This window comes from Solea senegalensis, linkage group LG2, assembly GCF_019176455.1.
Source record: "Solea senegalensis isolate Sse05_10M linkage group LG2, IFAPA_SoseM_1, whole genome shotgun sequence".
Lineage (NCBI taxonomy): Eukaryota > Metazoa > Chordata > Actinopteri > Pleuronectiformes > Soleidae > Solea > Solea senegalensis.
In genome coordinates, this window is record NC_058022.1 from 12,423,133 (window position 1) to 12,445,457 (window position 22,325).

At 39.4% G+C, this 22,325-nt stretch overlaps 3 protein-coding genes across 5 annotated transcripts in view; 2 read left to right on the plus strand and 1 right to left on the minus strand.

Annotated features, from left to right (window-relative positions):
- Positions 1 to 5,042, plus strand: part of igf2bp2a (insulin-like growth factor 2 mRNA binding protein 2a) — a 50,280-nt gene extending 45,238 nt beyond the window's left edge. For both annotated transcript variants that reach the window (XM_044019803.1, XM_044019805.1), the window contains exon 16: positions 78 to 5,042. In XM_044019803.1, coding sequence (XP_043875738.1) covers positions 78 to 176 — 99 coding nt within the window. In that variant the 3' untranslated portion in view covers positions 177 to 5,042. The remainder of the gene's footprint in view (positions 1 to 77) is intronic.
- Positions 5,043 to 10,273, minus strand: tmem41aa (transmembrane protein 41aa). Its single transcript, XM_044019848.1, has 5 exons — positions 10,031 to 10,273; positions 9,023 to 9,173; positions 7,782 to 7,943; positions 6,890 to 7,028; positions 5,043 to 6,243 (listed from the first exon to the last, which is right to left on the minus strand). Exons 1-5 carry the CDS (start codon positions 10,195 to 10,197, stop codon positions 6,023 to 6,025), a joined length of 840 nt encoding a protein of 279 aa, XP_043875783.1. The 5' UTR covers positions 10,198 to 10,273; the 3' UTR covers positions 5,043 to 6,022.
- A 768-nt stretch (positions 10,274 to 11,041) lies between these two features.
- On the plus strand, positions 11,042 to 21,389 carry ehhadh (enoyl-CoA, hydratase/3-hydroxyacyl CoA dehydrogenase). 2 transcript variants are annotated; one of them, XM_044019797.1, is made up of 7 exons: positions 11,042 to 11,385; positions 13,307 to 13,410; positions 14,117 to 14,286; positions 14,521 to 14,632; positions 15,231 to 15,335; positions 18,584 to 18,925; positions 19,457 to 21,389. In XM_044019797.1, exons 1-7 carry the CDS (start codon positions 11,312 to 11,314, stop codon positions 20,698 to 20,700), a joined length of 2,151 nt encoding a protein of 716 aa, XP_043875732.1. In that variant the 5' UTR covers positions 11,042 to 11,311; the 3' UTR covers positions 20,701 to 21,389. The 2 variants fall into 2 exon arrangements, with proteins under 2 accessions (XP_043875732.1, XP_043875730.1); XM_044019795.1 differs by lacking the exon at positions 11,042 to 11,385 and adding an exon at positions 12,203 to 12,477.
- The last annotated feature ends 936 nt before the right edge of the window (positions 21,390 to 22,325 follow it).

Consider the following 22,325-nt stretch of genomic DNA (forward strand, 5'->3'; position numbering starts at 1 on the left):
TAAAAAAGGAAGTCTTTTATCATACACTGTCATGTGTCATCAGTCAGCTCATCTTACATATGGTGTCTTTGCAACAGACTGCACAGAGGAAGATCCGAGAGATCATACAGCAGGTCAAACAGCAGGAACAGAAACACCAGCAGGGAGCCGCCGTGTCACCGCACCACTCCAAGTGACCAGCAGGGCGGCTTCCGTGGGCGCCAGCCAATGAATGTAGCCCTCTCAAATGGACAGAGACCTACCCAGACTAAGGCCAAGGCCAAGGGGGACATGCAGGGCAGACCAGCAGCACCGGGATCAAAACCAAAGAACTTTACTATGGGGGAAGCAAGTGAGAGCCAAAGGCTGAGGGCATTGTGTGCACTGCCATCCCTGTGAGAGCAGATAGTGGGAGAAACCGTACTGATTTATTAAAATATCACACAAAAAGACCAAACAAAAAAAAAAGAAAAAATCTACAAGAAAGATGGAAATGGCAGAGAATTTGAACGGAACTGTTGTTTTCACAGTCAAAAAGGTAAACAGGAAATAGTATGTCGCCCTGCATAACGTTATCTCTTTAGGTGGACTAACATAGGCCTAACTAACGGTTTAAGCAACTGTGTTTAACACGAGCGTATAAAAGGCGTTGTTGTGATTGATATTTTTTCGTTTTTTGAAATTAGAGCGAGTGACAATGGACCTTCTCTTTGAGGTATTCAGATTGCGAGAATTGATATCCTTAGCAGTATTAATACAGAGTAGAAAAGTATATGGATGCACACTGAGAGTATGCGCTGTTGTTTTTCTTACTAAAATGACAGCACAGCTCGGTGCCGTTTTTAATGTCGTGCTTGTTCAGGAGATTAAACAAAAAAAAGCGGTTTCCCTTGTTTGTTCACACTTGAGGCCACTGAAATCAAAGTAGACAAAAAAAAACCCTATAAGTAAATATGACGGTGAATGGTTCTGAGTCTTTGTAACAAGCTGTGTGTGTGTGTGCCAACGCGAAAACGATAATGTCCCTTTTGAGATGTCTGTTCCCATTCATATCTGATGCTTCACATATTTCTCTTTTTTTAAAATTCTTTTCTTTCTGCTAACTTCTGCCTCACTTTCTCATCACTCTCTCTCATCTGACATCATCTTTATTTAATAGGATAAAAATATTTGTTGTGAACAAACCTTTTTTTTTTTCTAAGCCCTTCGATAACGTTGAGCTGACTGCCACTTTCACTCAACAGAAGTCAAGCGGCACCAAGGGTTTTGTCTGTCTGCGTGTTTGTTTGTTTGTTTGTTTGTTTATTACTCTTCCGTTCTGTGCAGTCGTAGACTACATGTACATGAGGTCCTGACATGGAAAAAAAGATGTCTCTAAAGACAGATCAGAGCAAAAAAAAGAAGAAGAAGAAATTGACGTCTTAAAAAAGAAAAAAGGTGCACCTTTGCTTGTTGACCGGCGACTGGTCGTTTTTGAATGTGCACTGCCACATGCTTGGCCTTAAGCGGAAAAAAAACGTGAGCTGAGGGTCCAGAAAATGGAGATGGGAGAGTGCAGACTTGTGGTGTGTGGAGTGGCAGTAAGGAAAAGCCCTAGGTGTAGTAGGTGTGGGTTGGCGGGGGGGGGGCGCGAGGGGGCGAGGGGTGGCTGTACACACTGTATGACTTTTGGTACACACACAACCACAAACGTGACTGCAGCCGCGTTTTGGCTTTAACCCTGTCTTGTCAGGGAGCTTTTCTAAAATGGCATGACAGCCTGTGAATGTACAATATGCATCCTTTTTAGAAAATATCACCATCCCCCCCGGGCCCCCTCCTCCCCCCCGTTGTGCTCGACAGCTCAGGCCAGACACACAGACACAGACACACCAGTCAGTCAATGTCACTCTTTTCTCCTCACTTCACTTTTTGCAGTTTCACTTTTAAAAAGCATTTTTTTTTTTGGGGCGAGCTGGCCGACTGCTCTGCGGCGAGCACACTGGACACACACACAGACCCTGGTGTCCCTTTGTGTTTTACCTTGAAGACCATGGAAGCTTGTTGCCTTACTTTGTCACCTTTTCAGACATGACCCCCCATCAGCTTCATCTTCCATACGCAAGGTTATTGCCAATGCGCACAGCTTCCTCCGTGTGTGTGTGTGTATGTGTGTGTGTGTGTATATATATATATATATAAAAAGAGAGAGTAATATTTATGAATCTATTTTTTTCCTATTTTGTGATGAGAGCTATTGATAAGAAACAAAAAGAAAACAAAGTCCTTTTCTTTTTTTCCTCAGTGGGACACTGCCATATTATTTTGAAGGGAAGCGTTTATTTTCTTGAAAACTAGACTATGAATAATAATATAAATGAAAACCTGAAAAAATAGGAAAACAGTCAAGTGAACGACCACGCTAACTTTGGTCAGGATGTGAACAGTGCGCATGTCAGTATTGTGATCTACCTCAGGCTTCAGGGTACCTCAGTCCAATCTTTCATTTCCCCTTTTTTCCACATTTTGTATGCCTTGTTAACCTTGTTGATCATTTTGAGCGTTTTTAATTTTCTTTTTTTTTTTTTTTTTAATGAAAAAAAAAATATATAGATCAAGACAAAAGAACTACAGTAAAAAGATCTCTAAGCTTTTCAGGTCCAGCTGACTAGTGAAACTTTGTAAACCGAGATCAACTCTGTTGAATTGTCGTTGCCTGGACGCCAAACAACCTCTTAATGATACACGTCAAAAGGATTTCCAAGTAGATTTTTGCAAGAAAGGAATGAAGTGCAGGATCTAAAGGGGTACACACCTGCCCGAAGTGGTTCTGAATGTGGATGTTGTGTACTGATTTCACCATCGACGATGAAAGTCGGAGAGAAAGATACAAATAGGTTGATAGAAACAGAAATTAACCAACTGTACCTCCTGTTTTCCCAACTGTACCTCCAGGTTTTTTTGAGACTTAAAAAGAAAAAAAATCAAAAAAACAATGACATTTATTCACTTGTTTTAAAAAAAGAAAATAATAATAAAAAAAAGAAGTTTTATAATAACCCAATCCAACCTTACCAGCTCTATTTGATACTCTGGGGTTGATTTGAAGAAAACACCAAGCTGCAAAAATACACTGACAGGACTCTTGAACATGGTGTAAAATCCTAGTCTTCTGTGTAGAATGTAGAACAACTCTAGTCGTTGAAATGTCACTGTGTACGACAAGATAACTGTATATCTGTAAACATGTACAATAGAGTCACACATAAATGCATCGTTTTCTGTCTCTCTATAACACTTACCAGTCTGCACCTGCATTGTGAGAGATGGTGTGAGAAGTTTAGAGTGTCACGGCTTCCCTTAAAACTGACCTCTAAATGATTTTTTCTTTTTTTTTTTGTGCTGTACGTTTTAGAATTACCTCTCAGAATCCAAGGCTGACTTTAGTTACTAAAATTGATGTAGGGCAAAAGTATTAAATAAATAAATAAATAAACAAATAAATAAATAAATGAATGATATAGTGAACGTTAGTGTTTGTCTTTGGAGTTCTTCTGTCGAGAGCTGATTTTTTACTTTTTTAGAGGGCGGACTATTTTGTCATCAGATGAGGTGGATCATTTTCATCCCCGTCAACGCAGACCAGCAGTAACTTGTGAAATCAAACATTAAGGTCTATCAAACTCACACAATGCCTGAGGCTGTTTCAGCAGGCCTCCCTCACAGCCAGTACAGTACCTCAGACTGATGACAATGTTCTCACCAGACCAGACTAAAATACCTTGACCTTACCCACACAAATGCAGTACGGTGCCTCGACTCGACCGTGCGGCTCCTGCGGCGGTCTGTTTCACCGTAGAACAGAGTGCGCCGAGGAGAAAGCGGCTTTTCACAGTAGCACTGCAAACAAATTGTAGTTTGTCAGTCACGGTTTGTTTTGACTGTTTTTTCTTTCGAGCAGTTTTGAAGTTGAGGCTCTTTTCTTTCATTGACCTCTGTCTCTCCTGTGTTTTTGGCTCCATAGAAGTGCAGGTTTTTCCTCTAGCTGGCTTTGTTTTCGCTGTGGCGCTGCGACGCAAAGCATCCTGAGCTTTGCAACGTCTGTCAGGCGACCGCAGTCTGAAGGCGAAGCTCGTCAAGGCAGTAGTAAACTTTTCTTTATGAGTAAATAAATAAATAACACTTCCAAGGACAGTTGTTTCTAGGTTTTGTGGGGTGTTGCTAGGCATTGATTTTAATTACCAGAAAAACCACAATCACATCACTGTGGATGTACAGTGTTGTTAGTCATATCACACTGTGGTTGGATAGTCTAGGCTTTATTTTGTTTTCTGTTGATCTGGTTTTCTCGTCACATACACTGATTAAATAATGCATTATGTCTGGGGCAGTAGATGGGATTCTTTGCTTTAATATTCATTCCTGTTTGATCACTACCGATAATAGCTGTTAAATGTGGTTGAAGATTTTCCTAGCTCTTGGTTTTTAACATATTCTGGAATCAGAATGGCTAAAAAAAAATAAAAAAAAATAAAAATAGAAAATAATTTCAAGTAGAATACGACTGTTTGACAAGCGAATATCCAGGTCTTAAAAAAAAAAAGTTGACTTAACATGTTCTGCCTTTGGGAGTGAACAGCAAAGAGGGCATTTAACAACCATCCAAAAAACTATTACTATCTGAGGAGAGAAGTACAAGTCTGGTCAGATGTGTGCAGAACCAGAGCAGTGTGTTTTGTCCCTTCTTCTTGTTGAGAAATGAGACAGAGAAAACACAAAAGCATTGCTTTTTACACTTCAGAAACTAGACTAGATCTGATTCTTAACTGCATTTCACCATTTGGGAGATTGTTTTTGTTTCCTCAGTATGTCAAAACCCTCAAGTCCTACATTTCCCACGGGCCAAAGGCCCCAAACACCTCAAGGTAATTGGTGACTGTGCGCTGGACAGACGTATGATCCTTATTTAATACATCTCGTGGATCCATGCCTCTCTAGTAACAGCCATACTGTTGTTTTGAGTTGTGAGTGAACTGTATTGCTGAGCAAACCTGGATCTGAGCAATAAAGACAATTTGAAAGAGTTTTCTTTTCCCCGTTTTATTATTTCAGTTTTTCACCCCTGAAATAACAGAGGCACATCATTTGTGATGCAAATATCATAAATGTCACAGCTACTGTGAATCATATTGAAGAGATGAAAACAAAAATAAAGACACAACATTTTAAACCATGTACCACCAGATTTAAAATAACACTTGATGTAGCAGGAGTGAAAAGACACACGGAAAACAAAGAGGCAGCAAAAGAAGGATTTTAAAGCTTCACGATGCGTGAACTGACTGTACCATCACTTAAAAAGATAAATACGGCTGTAGACACATCAAATTACAAAAATATATAAATATATATATATAATTACATTTTTTCCCCCCCTTAAAATTACTTGTGTGATGTGTCTGTTTGAGGCCCGATACGATGGTCGCTAGATTACAAAACGTAGTGCAGGGATGAAAAAGTGTTCTAAAAAATGCCTCATTTACTTCACGTTATATTAGATTTGCTGCAATACCATCAGTATTTCAGTTTAGAATAAAAACAATTTACACAGACCCAACAAAACAATCCACCCAACCACTAAAAACATGGGTTTTACATTTGAACTTTTTATACAGTTTATTCCATGTGTCTTTGCTGGAGGTAGAAGTTTGAATTTATAACTGCACGACAGGCACTTTGGACACAAGCTGGTCTTACACATAGTCTAAACTACAGCGACAGTTTCAAAGCATAATATCCTTCAAATTTCTCCACATGATTACTAAACATTATTGCACATATACTGTGTATGTTGTGCCTACAGAAGTTGTACTGTAGATTTGAGACACCGCTAGTTGATAACACAGCTTTAAATCCCGCTGTGCAAATCCCAATCTGGTCATTGTTTTAATAGCTACATTCCGTTTCCCATGTCCAGGTGTCTCCCAGGAAATAAACCAATCGAGATTAAAGGTATGAGTTCACTTTTGAGGGCAAAGTGCAGGGGGACGAAAACCAGAACGAATCACTGAACCTTTTTCTCTGTAATGACTCCGTTCTGTGACTGCACATCCAGTTTGAGATGTCTCTGACTGTAGCGGCGGATGAGGGCGCTGGGCAGCAGAGCCACGCAGGCGATGGCCAGCAGCTGCAGCAGCCGCTGCCAGGAGAACAAGTCGTCCAGCGAAGACACCTCAGACAGCATGACGCCCGTCTGGACACAGATGAAGTTGTACGGCAGAAGACCTGTGGAAGGAGATCAAAAGCAAACTGCAGTGAGGCGGCACTGAGAGAAGCAATTTGGTATTTTGGTTTGAATTGATCTGTTCCAAACATTTATTCAAATGACAAGAAATTCAAGATAAGCCCAATTGTAAAATTCTCAAGCAGATAATAACATTTGTGTACAGCTTCATGTAGTGTATGCAGCTCTTATTGCCCGTGTTTCGTCAGCACATGCAACCGCCATACAGTATAAAATGTGAAGCAGATCATATGCAATTTGCTTGCAACTTATTACAACTACTAATTAAATTTCTTTAAGCTTAACTTTTGATGATTTCTGTTTTTGATGAGGTTATTTTTCTGCTTCCGTTTTCTTTCAGACATTTGTATGCTGCTTCCTTCATCTGAAAATGGCTTCTGTCAAGCAATAATATCAGACCTGACTGAGTAAGTGTTCGCATGTATACAGTGACAGGGCAACAACTGCGGATCTAAACTTCTATAATGTGGAGCTGATAGGCTTAACCAGCATTGTGTAAAGTTACTTTACGATGGTTTGAATGTAGCAGGCGTTTGTCTACGTTTAAATGTTGGGCACTACAATTTTAAGCAATATATTTATTATGCCGTGTGATGTACAATACTATACTATACGTCATGTGCTTACCAATTAAGACTGAGCAGAAGAAGTAGGTGATGGGGATGTTTACGATCGGGGCAGACATGTTCAGAAACCAGTTAGGTGTCATGGGAAAGAATCTCAGGAAGAGCAGAAAGAAGAACAGGCAGTCCTTATTCTCTTCAACCTGAAAAAGACATTGGATAAACCATATACATTGGTACATGGCACATCCTTGGGGAGGTGATAAAAACCTGTGATGTGTTAAACCCATAATAAAAAAAACACGTATTGACAAAAATCTAAATGCATAAAAATGGTGGGTTTTCACTGTGACACTTTTGCCTGGTTTATACTCTGCCGTTGACACATTTTCATAATCGTCACTAGACAATAAAACACTCCTCCACCCTTCTCTTCAGGTTACTGGTTTACATTGTATTATTTCTGATTGTTACTGTCAGCTTGTTTATCTGTGTCCATATGAGTGACAATTTCCTGCAAAGACGCAACTGCAAAGATCATTTGTTTTGATAATGGATGGATTTGATTCAGTGTGAAGGAGTGTAAGTCCGGCTTGAAGAGAACTGAAAAAAACAACAGAATCAATAAACATTACATGTAGAATTTGTTTTTTTCCCCCTCTCTGAGAAGAAAAGTCATTATATTACCAAATTTAAATCTATACCAGATCAATTTGCATTTGCGAATGGGTATTTAATTGATTTTCATGTGGGTGTTATCAATGTTTGCAGACCAAATTATCTTTATATGAATTTAGATAAACCTACAACCAATTTGGTAAAAAGGGGGCCTGTTTCAGGTTGATTCAGACTCAACAGCAATATTGAATAAACAAGAGCTCTTTGAATGGTTTGGTTTCCAGACTTAGTTTCAAATTGAGTTTCCATCAGTTGTTTACATAGAGTCACTGATGTACCTTATTCTGCAGCGTGGAAACTTTATCAGGGAAGAAGTTCACAATGTACTGTTTCCCAAAGGCCTGTGACATGAGGTAGCACATGGTGGAACCCACAGTAGTTAGCACACAGGCTAGCACCAGTCCTTCATAAGGTCCAAATATAGCTCCTGCTAGAATATTCTGCACAAGGACAAGGAGAGACAAAAAAACAGTTACTACACATAATCTAGGTCCTGACACACTGTGATCTAATAGTAGTAAGTGTAAGACACTAGGTGAGAAGCATGTTTATCTCTCGCATAGTCTGTGGTTTTGGAAGTATTTCTGTGCTGCATTCTCATTTATGCAGAAACTACCATGGTCAAGTCTCTATTATGCTGCCACACAGGCAAATTGGATGTTGGAGCAATCCAGTATGCTAGTGTTGTGGTACTCAAAATTGATTCTGGGCTCAAGAACATTTTTGAAGGCTTAGTTCTGGTCTCAGACTCAGAGGACTTGGGATTTTAAAGCAAGACCAGTCAAGACCACAACTTTATAAGAATCATAATAGTGATTGATAGAAAACGTCTATCTTAAATACAACCAATAATAAGAGTATGTCAAACGGGTTGGCGGTGGCTCAGACAGTCACTTAAGCCCAAGCTGCTCCTGACAGCTGTGTCGGCAGAGTATGTCATTTTTAAGTCATTTCACGTAAAGTTTGCTTTCCTGAAACACACATATTTCTTTAGTATAACGACAAGTAAAGGAAAATGCTCAGCAAACACTACACACCTTGGTACCAATCCCTCATCTGGGGGAGCGAGCTAGAGATGTAAGATATATTAAAATTCAACTGGATAAACCCTTACAAATGCAACCAAAGCATGGTCTATCACAGATACAGTATATGTAGTCTGATATTGGCTGATGTGAAATGAATTTGGTTTTATATAACATAAATTACGTGTAGTAATTTAAAGTTCTTACATTTCCAGTGAAGTTTACTATTGATCTGTAAAATATAGTCCAAATGATATTAAATAAACAAGGCTAGAGGAAGTGCACAAGTGTCTTTCTCTTATATTGAGATGACAGTATTATTATAGAATGAATATGCTTTTATAGAAACTTAGTTTTTAAATAACTACCAACAATTGTAGTGTTTTTTTTATCCAAGCATCACATTTTTCTGTCAAACAAATTCGAATATTTTTGTCATGCTGAATCCACACAAAAAAACCATCTGAGATTATAGAGAACATGTTTAACCTTACCAGGAATGAGGATCCAGGAATGGCAAAAGACTGCTTGTACAGATAAGCACTACAAAAGAGGAGCAGGACATATCCGGTGTTCTCTGCCTTATAAAACTGCAGGAGCTCAGCGAGTTCCCTCAGCTCCTCCAAGTCTGAAGGGAACTTCAACCTGCGGGAACATGAACCCTGAAGTTAGTATCATCATCCATTTGTACATATAAAGAAGGGGCTGAAAACTGTTGCTTAAATAAAAATAAAAAAATAAATAAAGCAATTTTACTGTATAAAATTTGAAAAAAAAATGTAAAGGTTAATTATATTCAATGTTCCAAATGTAATTTCTGAATCACAGTATGAGGTATTCATTTAAAAAATACTTAGTCTCCATGGAGTTTTTTAAAGAAATATTAAAGGAAATATCAACTCAGTTCAATAATGACATCCATTCCTACTGTGACATATTCATGACAGTGTGACAACAAAAAACTCTATGGACTCTTGTTGGAATTTAGTATATGAATAACAGAAATACATGCATGCAAATAAGTAGGGACGTACAATATAATCGGCATGATATCAGTATCAGTTATTGGCAAACACACCAGGATATGTTGATATGTGCAACGGTAGACTAAATTGGCTGCTACCACCTTGACTTCTATACTGACACGATTCTACAACCATTATTTATTTTACGTTTATTTACAATATTTAGCATATCATGTGGTGACACGAGTGGACAAAATGTTGATGTTAACTTCACAACAGAAAAGACTGAATGAACTGTACGGTTGGGCACAGGAAAAAAAACGTATATTGGTATCATTATCGGCCCAAGCACTCTGGTATATCGGCATATCTGATATCAGCAAAAAGTTAATTATCATGCATTCTTAATTGGCTAAATGGGCATATGCTAACATTAGCTTGCAACACTGCAACATTGCATTGGTAAATGAATGCTACCCTTTATTCTGCCACTATATATACATATGTCTATTTAAGCTAACGGCTAACGCCGGTTACCTGCTGGCTCCCTCGGTGCTATCTGGGGACTCTGCCGTGTCCACATGCTCTCTGTCGGAAGAGGCAGGATGAGGCCGCCGGGGTCCAGCGGGCAGGTACAGGGACAGTGTATACAGATAGAGACTCGCTGCAACTACAACGGTGATAAGTCCGAGGAGTGAGCGCATGTTTGTGGTTACATGAGCCAGAGCACTGTCGGCTTCATGAACTCCTGTCTGTCAGCAGAAGAGACGGAAATAAACAACACCGTCCGACAAGATCAAAGGTCGCGGTGACGTCACATCCCGTAGACGTTTAGCCAGATGAATAGCTAGAGCTAGTTATGAAAATTCGTCATCTTTTTTAACAAGACGTTAACTGTACACCTTCTTCTTTGTCATAGTGGTCTTCATATACTGGAGACATTTGGGGAAATGTTTGGTTTCTACCACATATTAAGTTATGTGTCAAACAAAGGTAGAGAGGTTTCTTTTACAAACAAAGTGAAGCAGTATTTAGCTCCTCACCTGTGGAACACAATTTCTGAGGTCTGCTTTAAGTCAGGCCTTAAAAATGTATTATTCACTGCATCTTTTTTATTAAATCCTCAAATAATTAATTATCAGTTCATTCTTGTCTTTTACATGCACTTTACTTGGCACATTTTTATCTTGTATGATTTTAAATGTGTGTGAATAGTGCTATACAAATGAACTTGTCTTGCCTTTAAAATGCTTCACATGTTTTATTCAACAAACACTAGTACATTTATTCTGGTCTTGTCCTCACACTGTATACTTACGGAATAAATTGGCAAGTTAAAGTTTTTACAGAACCATCACCATAGTTATATCGAAGATAAATCCACAAATAATATCCCACTGAGAAAAAACGTTACAAATGAGAAATGTGTGTTTGTTTTAAACATGTTAAACACGTTTCTTCAGTTGAGGTTTGTGTGTTCAGCTCCAGGCCAGGTGAGGGCGGTAATGCTCACATTTTATTATTGGAAAGTGGAAGCTAAGCTAAGAAAAAGACGACAATACATGTTTGTTTGTAGTGTGGAGGGAGGCGTAATGAGGGCAAAAGTCCTCAAAACTTAGTAGCCGCAATTCGCGTGCGTAATTCCGTGCTTTTTGCCCTTTATTACTTTCCCCACGTAATGCAAAAGCCGCCAGGCAGCAGTCTCGCGTGATAGTTGTTATACGCTAGTTGACTGGTCTGTCATACTAGTCAAGATTCAAAGTTCACTGTGAAGACAGCTGGAAGGAGTGCGTCGACTTGCAGTGTTTCATCGACACAATGGCTCAATTTACTCTTGTATCGGGCTCCGTGGGTTTAATTACTCTCCAAAACCCACCTGTCAACGCGCTCAGGTGAGCTGAATTTTTTAAAAAAGTGTTTGTGTTTCTTCTTAGTGTCCTATAGTGTCATATATAAACGTTCTTTCGTTGGTTGTCGTGCGATGTCATATAAAACATAAATATAAAATAAATCAGTCCTTCCTTTGGTTTCTACCACATATTAAGTTATGTGTCACAAACAAAGTTAGATAGGTTTCTTTTACAAAGTGAAGCTCCTCACCTGTGGAACACACTTACTGAGGTCTGCATTAAGTCAGGCCTTAAAACTTTATTATTCACTGCGTCTTTTTATTAAATTCTCAAATAATTAGTTATCAGTTCATTCTTGTCTTTTACATGCACATTTATTGGCAAATCACATTTTTATCTCGTATGATTTTTAATGTGTGTGAATAGTGCTATACAAATGAACTTGTCTTGCCTTTAAAATGCTTCACATGTTTTATCCAACAAACTCTGAAGATAGAATGATAGGGGAACATAAAGAAACACTAGTACATTTATTCTGGTCTTGTCCTCACACTGTATACTTACGGAGTAAATTGGCAAGTTAAAGTTTTTACAGAACCATCACCATAGTTATATCGAAGATAAATCCACAAATAATATCCCACTGAGAAAAAACGTTACAAATGAGAAATGTGTGTTTGTTTTAAACACGTTAAACACCTTCAGTTGAGGTTTGTGTGTTCGGCTCCAGGCCAGGTGGGGGCTGTAATGCTCACATTTTATTATTGGAAAGTGGAAGCTAAGCTAAGAAAAATACGACAATAAATGTTTGTTTGTTGTGTGGAGGGAGGCGTAATGAGGGCAAAAGTCCTAAAATTTCAGTAGTCGCAATTCGCGTGCGTAATTCCGTGCTTTTTGCCCTTTATTACTTTCCCCACGCAATGCAAAGGCCACCAGGCGGCGGTCTCGCGTGATAGTTGTTATACGCTAGTTGACTGGTCTGTCATACTAGTCAAGATTCAAAGTTCACTGTGAAGACAGCTGAAAGGAGTGCGTCGACTTGCGGTGTTTCATCGACACAATGGCTCAATTTACTCTTGTATCGGGCTCCGTGGGTTTAATTACTCTCCAAAACCCTCCTGTCAACGCGCTTAGGTGAGCTGTATTTTTTAAAAAAGTGTTTGTGTTACTTCTTAGTGTCCCATAGACCTTAACTTCAACGTCCTTTTGTTGGCTGCCGTGCGATATATATAAAATATAAATATGAAAATAAATCAGTCCTTCCTTAGGTCTGTCAACGTTAACGAGTTTGCTTGTTCCACATTGATATTTGTAAATCCTGCGATATTGAGCTTGTTGATAACACGCTTTGTAGTACAGATAAGTCAAGCTCTATAACACACGCATATCTTGACGTTGCACAGGCTGTAGGTGACATAATACAAAACTGACTAGAGCTGCAACTAACAATTATTTTTTAATGACTCTCGTTTTGTCCACAAACCAAAATGATTTCTTTGTCACCTGGAGCAAAGAAACCTGATAATACTTATATTTAAGAAGCTGAAAAATTAGAAAGCGTCTTTTAATTCAAAGTGATTCATCGATTATTTATTATTTATTTTGTGATTATTGTTATTGCTATTGTTTGTAATTTAACTATGTATTTTAACTTTGTTGACATTTTGTATTGCCAGTGTACAGCACTTTGGGCAGCGATGGTTGTTGTAAATGTGCTTTATAAATAAATTTGACCTTGACCTTGATTATCAAAATAGTTGACGAGTAATTTAGTAATCAATTAATAATCAATGAATCACCCCAAATTGACATGATTTATGTTGTACTATATCAAGGTCATCACATATCAGGAGATATATCAAGTTCTATTCTTTAATTCCATAAGTCAGTATTTCTATAAAGACCTTTTATAATATTTGAGATTGTCAACCCTGTTTCATTGTTAACCCTCTTTTGTAAACAGTGCAGCAACGAGGCAGGGCATCGTTGACATGATGAACAAAGCCCTCAATGACCCTGAGGTGAAGTCGGTGGTTGTATGTGGCCAAAATAGAATATTCTGTGGGGGTATGGATGTATTCTTGTTTCACATGCTTTTACAACTCTACAACTGTTTACAGTAATTCCTTAGCAATTAGATAAAAAAAATATTTTTAAAAGGTTCCGTTCTAAAACAGTCTGGTTACCAATAAAAGGTTATTTTTCTTGGTAACCATAAATAACCCTTTGTTGTACTTTGATAACAAAAGGTTAATATAGCATAATATAGTCTGTATATTGATGTCTTCCCTTCACCGATTTTCACAATGTACAATAAAATTTCTTCTGGTCCTCAATAGGGGGACATGCTCTGAGGATTTATAAATATACATTTTATAAAAAGCCCTCACTAACAGTAAAATAAATTATATATTATGATATATCAACTATATTATTGTTTTTTCTGTATCATTTAAATTAATATATACCAAACCGTATTAAATAAAATAGGGAATCAACCTTATTTTTGCATCTTACGCTTACTTGATTATAGATTGTTCAGTTGATTAGTTTCCTCATTCATCATTTTGCAGATATATTGGTGTCTGCTATGTGGCTAAAAGTGACATCTTCAAATGCATAATATTATCTGACGGTTTACATAAATAAAACAGAAAATGAATTGTATAGTCATACAGTATCGTGTTTTGTTTTTTTAATTGGGAACATTGTGTCAATATGCAGAAGGATGTGGAATAAGATGCACCTCATTTTATGTAATTATGCATAACAGGAGCTGACATCAAAGAGTTTGGGACAAAGATTTCTGGGCCTCCACTCATACCGACGATCCACACCATCGAGGCTACAAACAAACCAGTGGTGGCAGCCATAGAGGGGAGTGCTTTAGGTGGAGGCCTTGAGTTGGCACTGGGCTGTCATTATCGAATCGCACATTCTAAAGTTAGTTCACTCTTAATCTCTCTCACTTTGTTGTATCAGTTTCTGGCATACAATGTTAGAATTATACAAGAAGTTACAAGATGACTAGTTTCTTAATTGTTATCGTTACAAAAAGGTTAGTCCAGTTTAATAGTTTGACCAGTTATGAAAAAAAGAAGATATAATTATCTGTTATGTTATGCACACCTTCATTCCACTCATCATTCATATTTGTTTTTGTGTGTGTCCTTTCAGGCCAGACTGGGGCTTCCAGAGGTGACTCTGGGTCTGCTGCCAGCTATAGGGGGATCCCAGCGTCTGCCAAGGCTCATCGGAGTCCCAGCTGCCATAGAACTTATCACCACAGGTATCTGAGTTAGGTTAACCTTTCAGGTTAGGCAGTTTTTATGTTAGCATTACTAAATAAGCATTACTAAATAACAATGGTCTGTTTTTCTTGCACTGTTTTTCACTTTTCATTTGTCTGTATATAACATGCATGGTGTGTACAGTGTGCAAATGCAAATGCAATTTTGCTCTTGCATTTGATAGTCCATTACAAACATTGCATTGGCACAGCTGTCGATGACGGTAAATGCAGTCCTTAAGGGTATAGCTGCTGTGTGACCAGCAGATGTCAGTGTGTGTTCACGTCTCTCATTATCTCTCATCACCCAGCTGACACAGGGTGGCCCTGGACGGGCCGCCAGTCAATCACAGGGCCACCAAACCAAGACTACCGAGAACAACCATTGGGCAATATTGAGTGTTCAATTAACCTCTGGATGTTAAGTTTTAATGATATATTTAGTGTCATTTCACCTTCATTTAATAAAGGCCAGAATAAAAATAAGGATGTTGTAGTGATGTGCCACCTGGATGCTCTAATATTATTGCTGATCTACTAATTTGAAATGTCACTTGCCACCCGTACACACCATTGATGTATTTCATGTTTTCCACAGGGCGCCATATCACTGCTGCGGAGGCATTGCAACTTGGACTGGTAGATCATGTTACCCGGAGCAGCACTGTGGATGAAGCCATTAAGTTTGCCCAGAGTGTTGAAGGTGAGATTGAAAAATCTTCTTGCTCACTTGCTGGTATAAAATCTACCCAGTCTTCACTGTTTTAAAAATGAACTCAGTAGAAGGAGCACAAATTCCTCCTAGAACATTTATTTTGGGCGAGTCAGACATCAAGAAGTGTACTGTAGGTTGTGCTAGTCAAAGGGAGCAGAAAATGTGGCAGGCAGATCCTACACCACAGAAGTCATAAATGTTTCATGGCTCTGTCAGATGTGCTCTGATGTCTTCACTGCGTTTGCTGTATTATTCACAAGGGTGAAAAGGGACAAACTTTCCTAGAATATTAATAATTTGCCCTCCCCAGCTATTAGGAGAATTTCCCCATCGCTCTTGATACAGACTCATTTACTCACTGTGATCCACTTAATGGATTGGTAAAGTGTGCCAGGTCCTTTTAGTTCACTATTTCACAGTCTGTGCAGAGGATAAGCCATTCAGATTTTCAACATGGTGATTGTACTGACTGAACACATTAGTAGGCTTATCTTATAAAATGCATATGAACTAAAACTACATTGTATTGTGCTATTAGTGGGGAAATTGCCAGTTTAAAAGCAGATTTTTAGTTTTGTAAATAGTATTTATAAATTCTTTGGACATATGCTTATTTGCTCTGTTGCCTAGAGTTTGATGCGAAGAATGATTCCACTTTCATGGTCCCCTGTGCTTCCAGTCTATGTCTTTGGGAAGATATGTTGATGTTTTGGAACGTTTTATCGTCTTTGCTATTGTGAATCGGTACACAAACCTCCCCTGTGGTTTTACATCTTCACATTGCATGAGTAGATAAGAGCAGGACTTACTGTATTTTGTTCAGCATTGGAACAGCAGAACTATGGTTGTACAAGAGCCTTTGATGCTGAATGAAATGAAGATGATTCTCCATTTCCAAGACATTAAAGCTATCCCGAAGCTTGTTAGTTTGTGCCTTTTAGCAAATCGAAGCACAATGTCAACAGCCAGTAGAACTTTCACTCAACAATTCTAGTCTTTTGCATTTTAAAAATTCTCTTTCCAACTCTGCCAAGATGACTGAGTGGGCGAGAACATGAGCGTTGTTGGTAAGGCTGAGGCTTAGACTGAGTCAGCCTGCAGCACACAGAGAAGGAAGATTTGGGAAAATGGAACTGAACTCTGCAAAGATTTTGAGGGATACCCTACTCTTGAACTGGTCAGCAGGGTTACTAATTGAAGGCAAGAAAGGGGCTGGTTCACACTTGATGCATTGCATGTTGCACTTGCGTCACAGGCCACGACGCACATGGAACGCAACTCGCAGCTGCATTTTCATTTCGGCTCCCATGTTAACGAATGAGTGTTTTACACTGCACATGTGAGACACACCCTTTGAGCTCAGGCATCTCACCGACTATGTGACACGTGAGGTTCCCTGTTGATAATGATATTGACATTCTACAAGCTTGATTACATAAAACTGACACCTCTCACTGTAAATGTAGTTTCTAGGCCCCAGGTGTCAAACTCAAGGCCCCCATGCAATTGTACTTGCCTGTGAGATGATATGTCTTTTCTTTCCTGCTTTTTGTCCACTGATGTACTGATTAATACCACACTTGTCAAGTTACCTCAAATTAAATGTGGACTTTGAAAACACAGAGCCGGAACCAGAGGGGGGGTTATAAGGGGGCTCAGCCCCTAATTTTGTATTTAGCTTTATACATCCAGTAAAAATGACAGCAAATTATTGGCTAAGATACAGGTCTGTGTGTGCTGTTCTTCTCTGAAATACAGTGGAGGAAATCGGGCAACAGATTGAAATGGGCAATGGCAAATCATTTGTTCTGAACCTTTTGTTATTTCACCTCATCTGGCCCTCAAGTTGGACACAGTTTTTAATTTTGGCCCCCTTTATTATTAAGTTTGACACCTCTGGTCTAGGCTGAATCTGAATACATTTAAAACATACATTTTATCTTATAAAAGCTGATAAAACTATTTTATCTGCTGTACAGATAGTCTGTCTGTCTGTCTTTCTCTCTGCCCCTCTGAATAAACAAAAAACATGTGACGTTTTATGAGATTAAGTATTAATCATATTGGTGGTGTGAAGAGATGCAGCACGAGTGAAATGCAGCAGACACGCAGCCGGTCTGAACACACACGGCGAGCTAGATGTGAGCGAGACACAACACAGCCGCGACGCACGTGTGAATCATCCACTGTAAACCAGGCCTTGGTTACATTGATGGAAAAAATGATCCATGTGGTTTTAAAGACCCACACAAACACATGTTGCACACATGCACAGATTCAAGTCTTCCAAGTGACAAGATTAACTTTTTTTTTTTTTTACCCTGGCAATTGCAACATCTGCCCACTACATCTGCCAGGACGACTAGGCTTCCTACTCACTGCACAACAAATCCACAGCTCAACCATTTACAGATTAACTGCTGCAATAATGCTCCGCTAAAGTACATTGGATTCACATTGTAACACCACACAGCATCTCGCTGATATTTCACTATGGAAAGAGAGTATACATTTATCGACCCTGATGTGACCTGCCACATCTGTTCCTCATCTCTGATGTACTGATGCACTCAATTGTATTAGAACAGAACAGTTTATTATCAGACAAAAGGGAAACTTTGAGTCAGGTGCAGCTGCTGTCTCTTTAAGCTTTGCCATGGTGACCCAGTTTCTGTCTCAGACCTAGAGCTGAGTGTTATTCAGTGGAGCTGTGAAGGACTCTGACGGCCGTCTCATGTAATCATGTCAGAGGATACAGGAATGAGAATTAAGATGCTTTTAGCATTATTTAAAATAAGTGTTCTTCCTCTTATCTCTCATTGTTCTCAGGCATAAATCACCACCGACAGAAAGTATTGTGTGTTAAGTTTTTAGGCTGTGATACGAAATCTTCTCATTTAGGTTTACCTTGACAATTGTCTCAATTGAACAATTTCTCACAGGACAGATCAGATCAGAAACTTTTCATTTCTTTCCCATTTGCTGTCAAGAGTTGAAAATGTATTTGAAAACTATTTTTGCTTTACTTTTCTTTCATTTTAGGTCAGTCTTTGAAATTGTCTTTCTGGTTTTGGGGTGTGTTGAAATCAGTTATTACACCCAGACTTGAATGTGGTGCCAATAAATGTGGTGACAAAAAAAAAAAAATATATATATTGCTTTACAATTTGAAACTGGTAGCAAATGCCATAAAACTACAAATGTATCCTCTGGCGTCTCTTTTTGTGTTTCTTTAGGAAAATCCCTGGATTCTCGTCGAATAAGCAACTATCCCTGTCCACACCTGCCTGATTTGGATGCTGTGTTTGAGGGGGTGATGCAGGAGGTGCGACAAAAAGCCCATGGAGCCATAGCACCAATAGCGTGTGTCCAGGCAGTCCGGGCAGCTGCCACCCTGCCCTACTTGGAGGGCATGGAGATAGAGAGACAGCTGATGGAAACTCTCTTCACGTCAAGCCAGGCCCGTGCCCTGCAGTACACTTTCTTTGCTCAGAGAGCTGTCAGCAGGTGGAGCATGCCCAGTGGAGCCCGCTGGGACACAAGCATGCCTAAACCTGTACATAAAGCTGCTGTCATTGGTAAGAGCTTTGGGCTTTTTTAATTCCTTGTTGTCTGAGCTCTCAGTAAGCACAAGATCAAGCTATCTAGATGTAACATTGTTCATGTTGCCTATGGAAACTAAGCCCTTATTTAGAGTTCATCTGAGTTTAAATGGATGAGTTCTTGGACGTATAACAAGGTAGATATGTGAAGCTCAGCATCTCGTGCATTAATATCTAAAAATATCAAGAAGTTCCCACAAAATGTCTCATAAGTGAATGCTACTGATAAAAAAACAAACCTGGTCATTCAGCAGTTTCACAGGATAAACACTTCTTGCCCGCTCCTGTGCTGATACTATACTGTATACACACAAACACTCAGTCAGGTCTGATGGTATTGCTTTACAGAGCCCATTTTTAGATGAAGGTCACAGTATAAAAGTAATGTGACATTGTTTTTGTTCACAAAGACCAAAACAGAGGCATACTACAAAAATCAGCAAAATAGACACACTCTAACTCTAAAGTCAAGCATTGTTGATTGTGTTTTTGCATTTGTCCTCTAAGGTCTTGGCACCATGGGGAGAGGCATAACCGTGGCCTTGGCCCAGGCGGGTTTGTCTGTGGTTGCTGTGGAGACCCAGGAGAAGCAGTTGAAGGAGGCAAAGCTTGTGGTGTCAGGCATTTTGGAGCGAGCGGCTCAGAGACGGGGCATGGCCCCTACACTTGCCAAGATCACTTACAGCCATGACATCCGAGCTGTAGCAGACGTTGACCTGGTCATTGAGGCTGTGTTTGAAGACGAGGCTCTGAAGGAGAAAGTCTTCCAACAGCTGTCTGCTGTTTGTAAACCAGGCACTTTTCTGTGCACCAACACCTCCTCGCTAGACGTGGACCACCTGGCCTCCCTAACCCACAACCCAGAGCTGGTGGTTGGAATGCACTTCTTTGCCCCAGCCCATGTCATGAAGCTCTTGGAGGTGGTGTATGGATCCAAGTCCTCACCTGAAGCCTTGGCCACTGTCATGCAACTAGGAAAGAGAATGGGCAAAGTCAGTGTGGCTGTTGGAAACTGCTGGGGCTTTGTGGGGAACCGCATGCTGAAACCATACATGGAACAAGCCTTTTACCTGTTAGAAGAGGGAGCTACACCTGAGTTGGTTGATCAAGCACTGGTGGAGTTTGGGTTTCCCATGGGTGTGTTCAGGATGTCTGACCTCTCCGGGACCGATGTGTACTGGAAGATCAGAAAGGAGGCAGAGCCTGTTGGGGCATCAGGGCAGGAAGCTAGAGTACGAAAAGGCCTCCGGTATAGCCCACTGGGAGATCTGCTCTGTGAGCAGGGCCGGTTTGGTCAGAAGACTGGTCAGGGATGGTACCAGTACGACAAACCTGGCAGCAGGGTTGCAAGACCTGATCCTTGGGTTCACAACTTTCTTGAAGAGTACCGGGCCCGCCATGGCCTGGTGGCACGTCGCATAGACCACGCGGAGGTGCTTGAGCGCTGCCTTTATTCCCTGATCAACGAGGGCTTCCGCATCCTTGAGGAGGGAATAGCTGCAGGGCCTGAAGACATAGATATGATCTATGTGTTTGGCTACGGCTGGCCGAAGCACCGTGGAGGCCCCATGTTTTACGCCAGCATGGTGGGCCTGGCCAAGATCTTGGAGAGGCTGGAGCATTACCACAGAGCCCACCCTGATGTGCCCTTCATGCAGCCCTGCAGCCTCCTGAGGAAGCTGGTGACCTGTGGCAGCCCACCTGTCCACAAGTGGAAGGATGTCATCAAGAAAATCCACAGCCAGCTTTAAATTTCAAACATCACAGCATGGATCATGATTATCTTACACTATGAAAAGCCCCAAAAAAAACCAGACAGTGTGTTTTTCCAACATAAATGTATCGCTGATTGAGGCTGAACATTTTGAGGAAAATATTTAATTGTGTGTTATATAAATAATATAATTATTTGCCATGGTTCAGCTCAATATTCACTGTGAAAGAGAATTAAAATGTGATGGAGCATCGCAACAGTTGTTTACTAAATGAATAGCCAATGATTGTGATTGATCATTGGAGAGTTTTTTTAATAATTAAAACAAGTTATCTTTGCTTCATATAACAAAAAAATTAAAACAAAATAATTTTGGTTTGTGGACAAAACAAGACATTTGAGAACATCTTTATTCGGGAGAGACGACGTGTAATGTTTTTCAACATTTTCTGACATTTTTAAGACCAAACCAAAAAAAATCTATTCAATTAATTAATCGTCATTGTGAGTTTGTGATTCGTCTACTTGTCTATTTGAAAGCCATTAATTGTTCAGCCCTACAGTATATTATGGGTAGTGTGGGTGATTATGAGTGACTAATTTTCCAAATACCTCTAAACTGTATTATCTCATATCTAATTTCATCAAAATCTTATGTTTGGGAGGGTTATACTTTTGGCTGATGCTGTTCTGAGATTTTCAACTTGCAATATATTGATTCTAGTATTTTGTCTCTGCGTCTTTTCATACTCATCTACTGCTATATTTATTTATATTTATATTTATATATATATATATATATACATATACATATACATATATATATACATATATACATACATATACATATATACATACATACATATATATATATACATACATATATATATATACTGTATATACACTCACACTTCAATGTCAGAGGAATTGACCGCACGTTTTATGATTGGATGTTGTGCAATGGAGTGAACAGTATGACACAGGGACCTATTGAACCGATAATTCAGGGATACAGATATGGGATTTGTTTATTTTCTGTCTACAGATAAAATCACAAGACAAAAGTGATGATTGTACTAATTTATCAATCATAGATCATTTTCAATATTATTACAGTTTTTTTTACTGCATGTGCAACATCTAAAACTGATGCCTTAGTAAGAAATCTAAGAATTGGATTGTGGTATTTTACTTATAGCTTGGCTTGTTAATTTTATTATACATGATACAATAACTTCTGGAGGAGAGAGAGAGAGGTGAGGATGTTCTTTCTGTGGTGTCTGTTTTCTGCTGATTCAGCTGCTGCAGACAGGAGAGCTGAGACGCACGACTTTCAGCTGCCTTTTATAAAAATCAATCTTTCATTCCATGATGCTTAACGGGGAGCAGATGTTAGAGCTGCCGCCTAGCGGCTAACAGCTGCAGCGTGAACATCTGGATTATGCTCCAGTCCAGTGTTTGCTTAAATATGTCCTGCGTCTACTACTGTTTGTTGTTTCACAACAGTGTAAATGTATTACCAACCAAGTGCGATGTACAGATACAAAATGATTACTTAAATTTAAATGTTTTGCGTTAAAAAAAAAGGGAGACCACTCTGATGATGTGTTTATTTCACATGGATCCTAGTGTTAAGTTTTTAGACGGACTGGTGGAAGTATG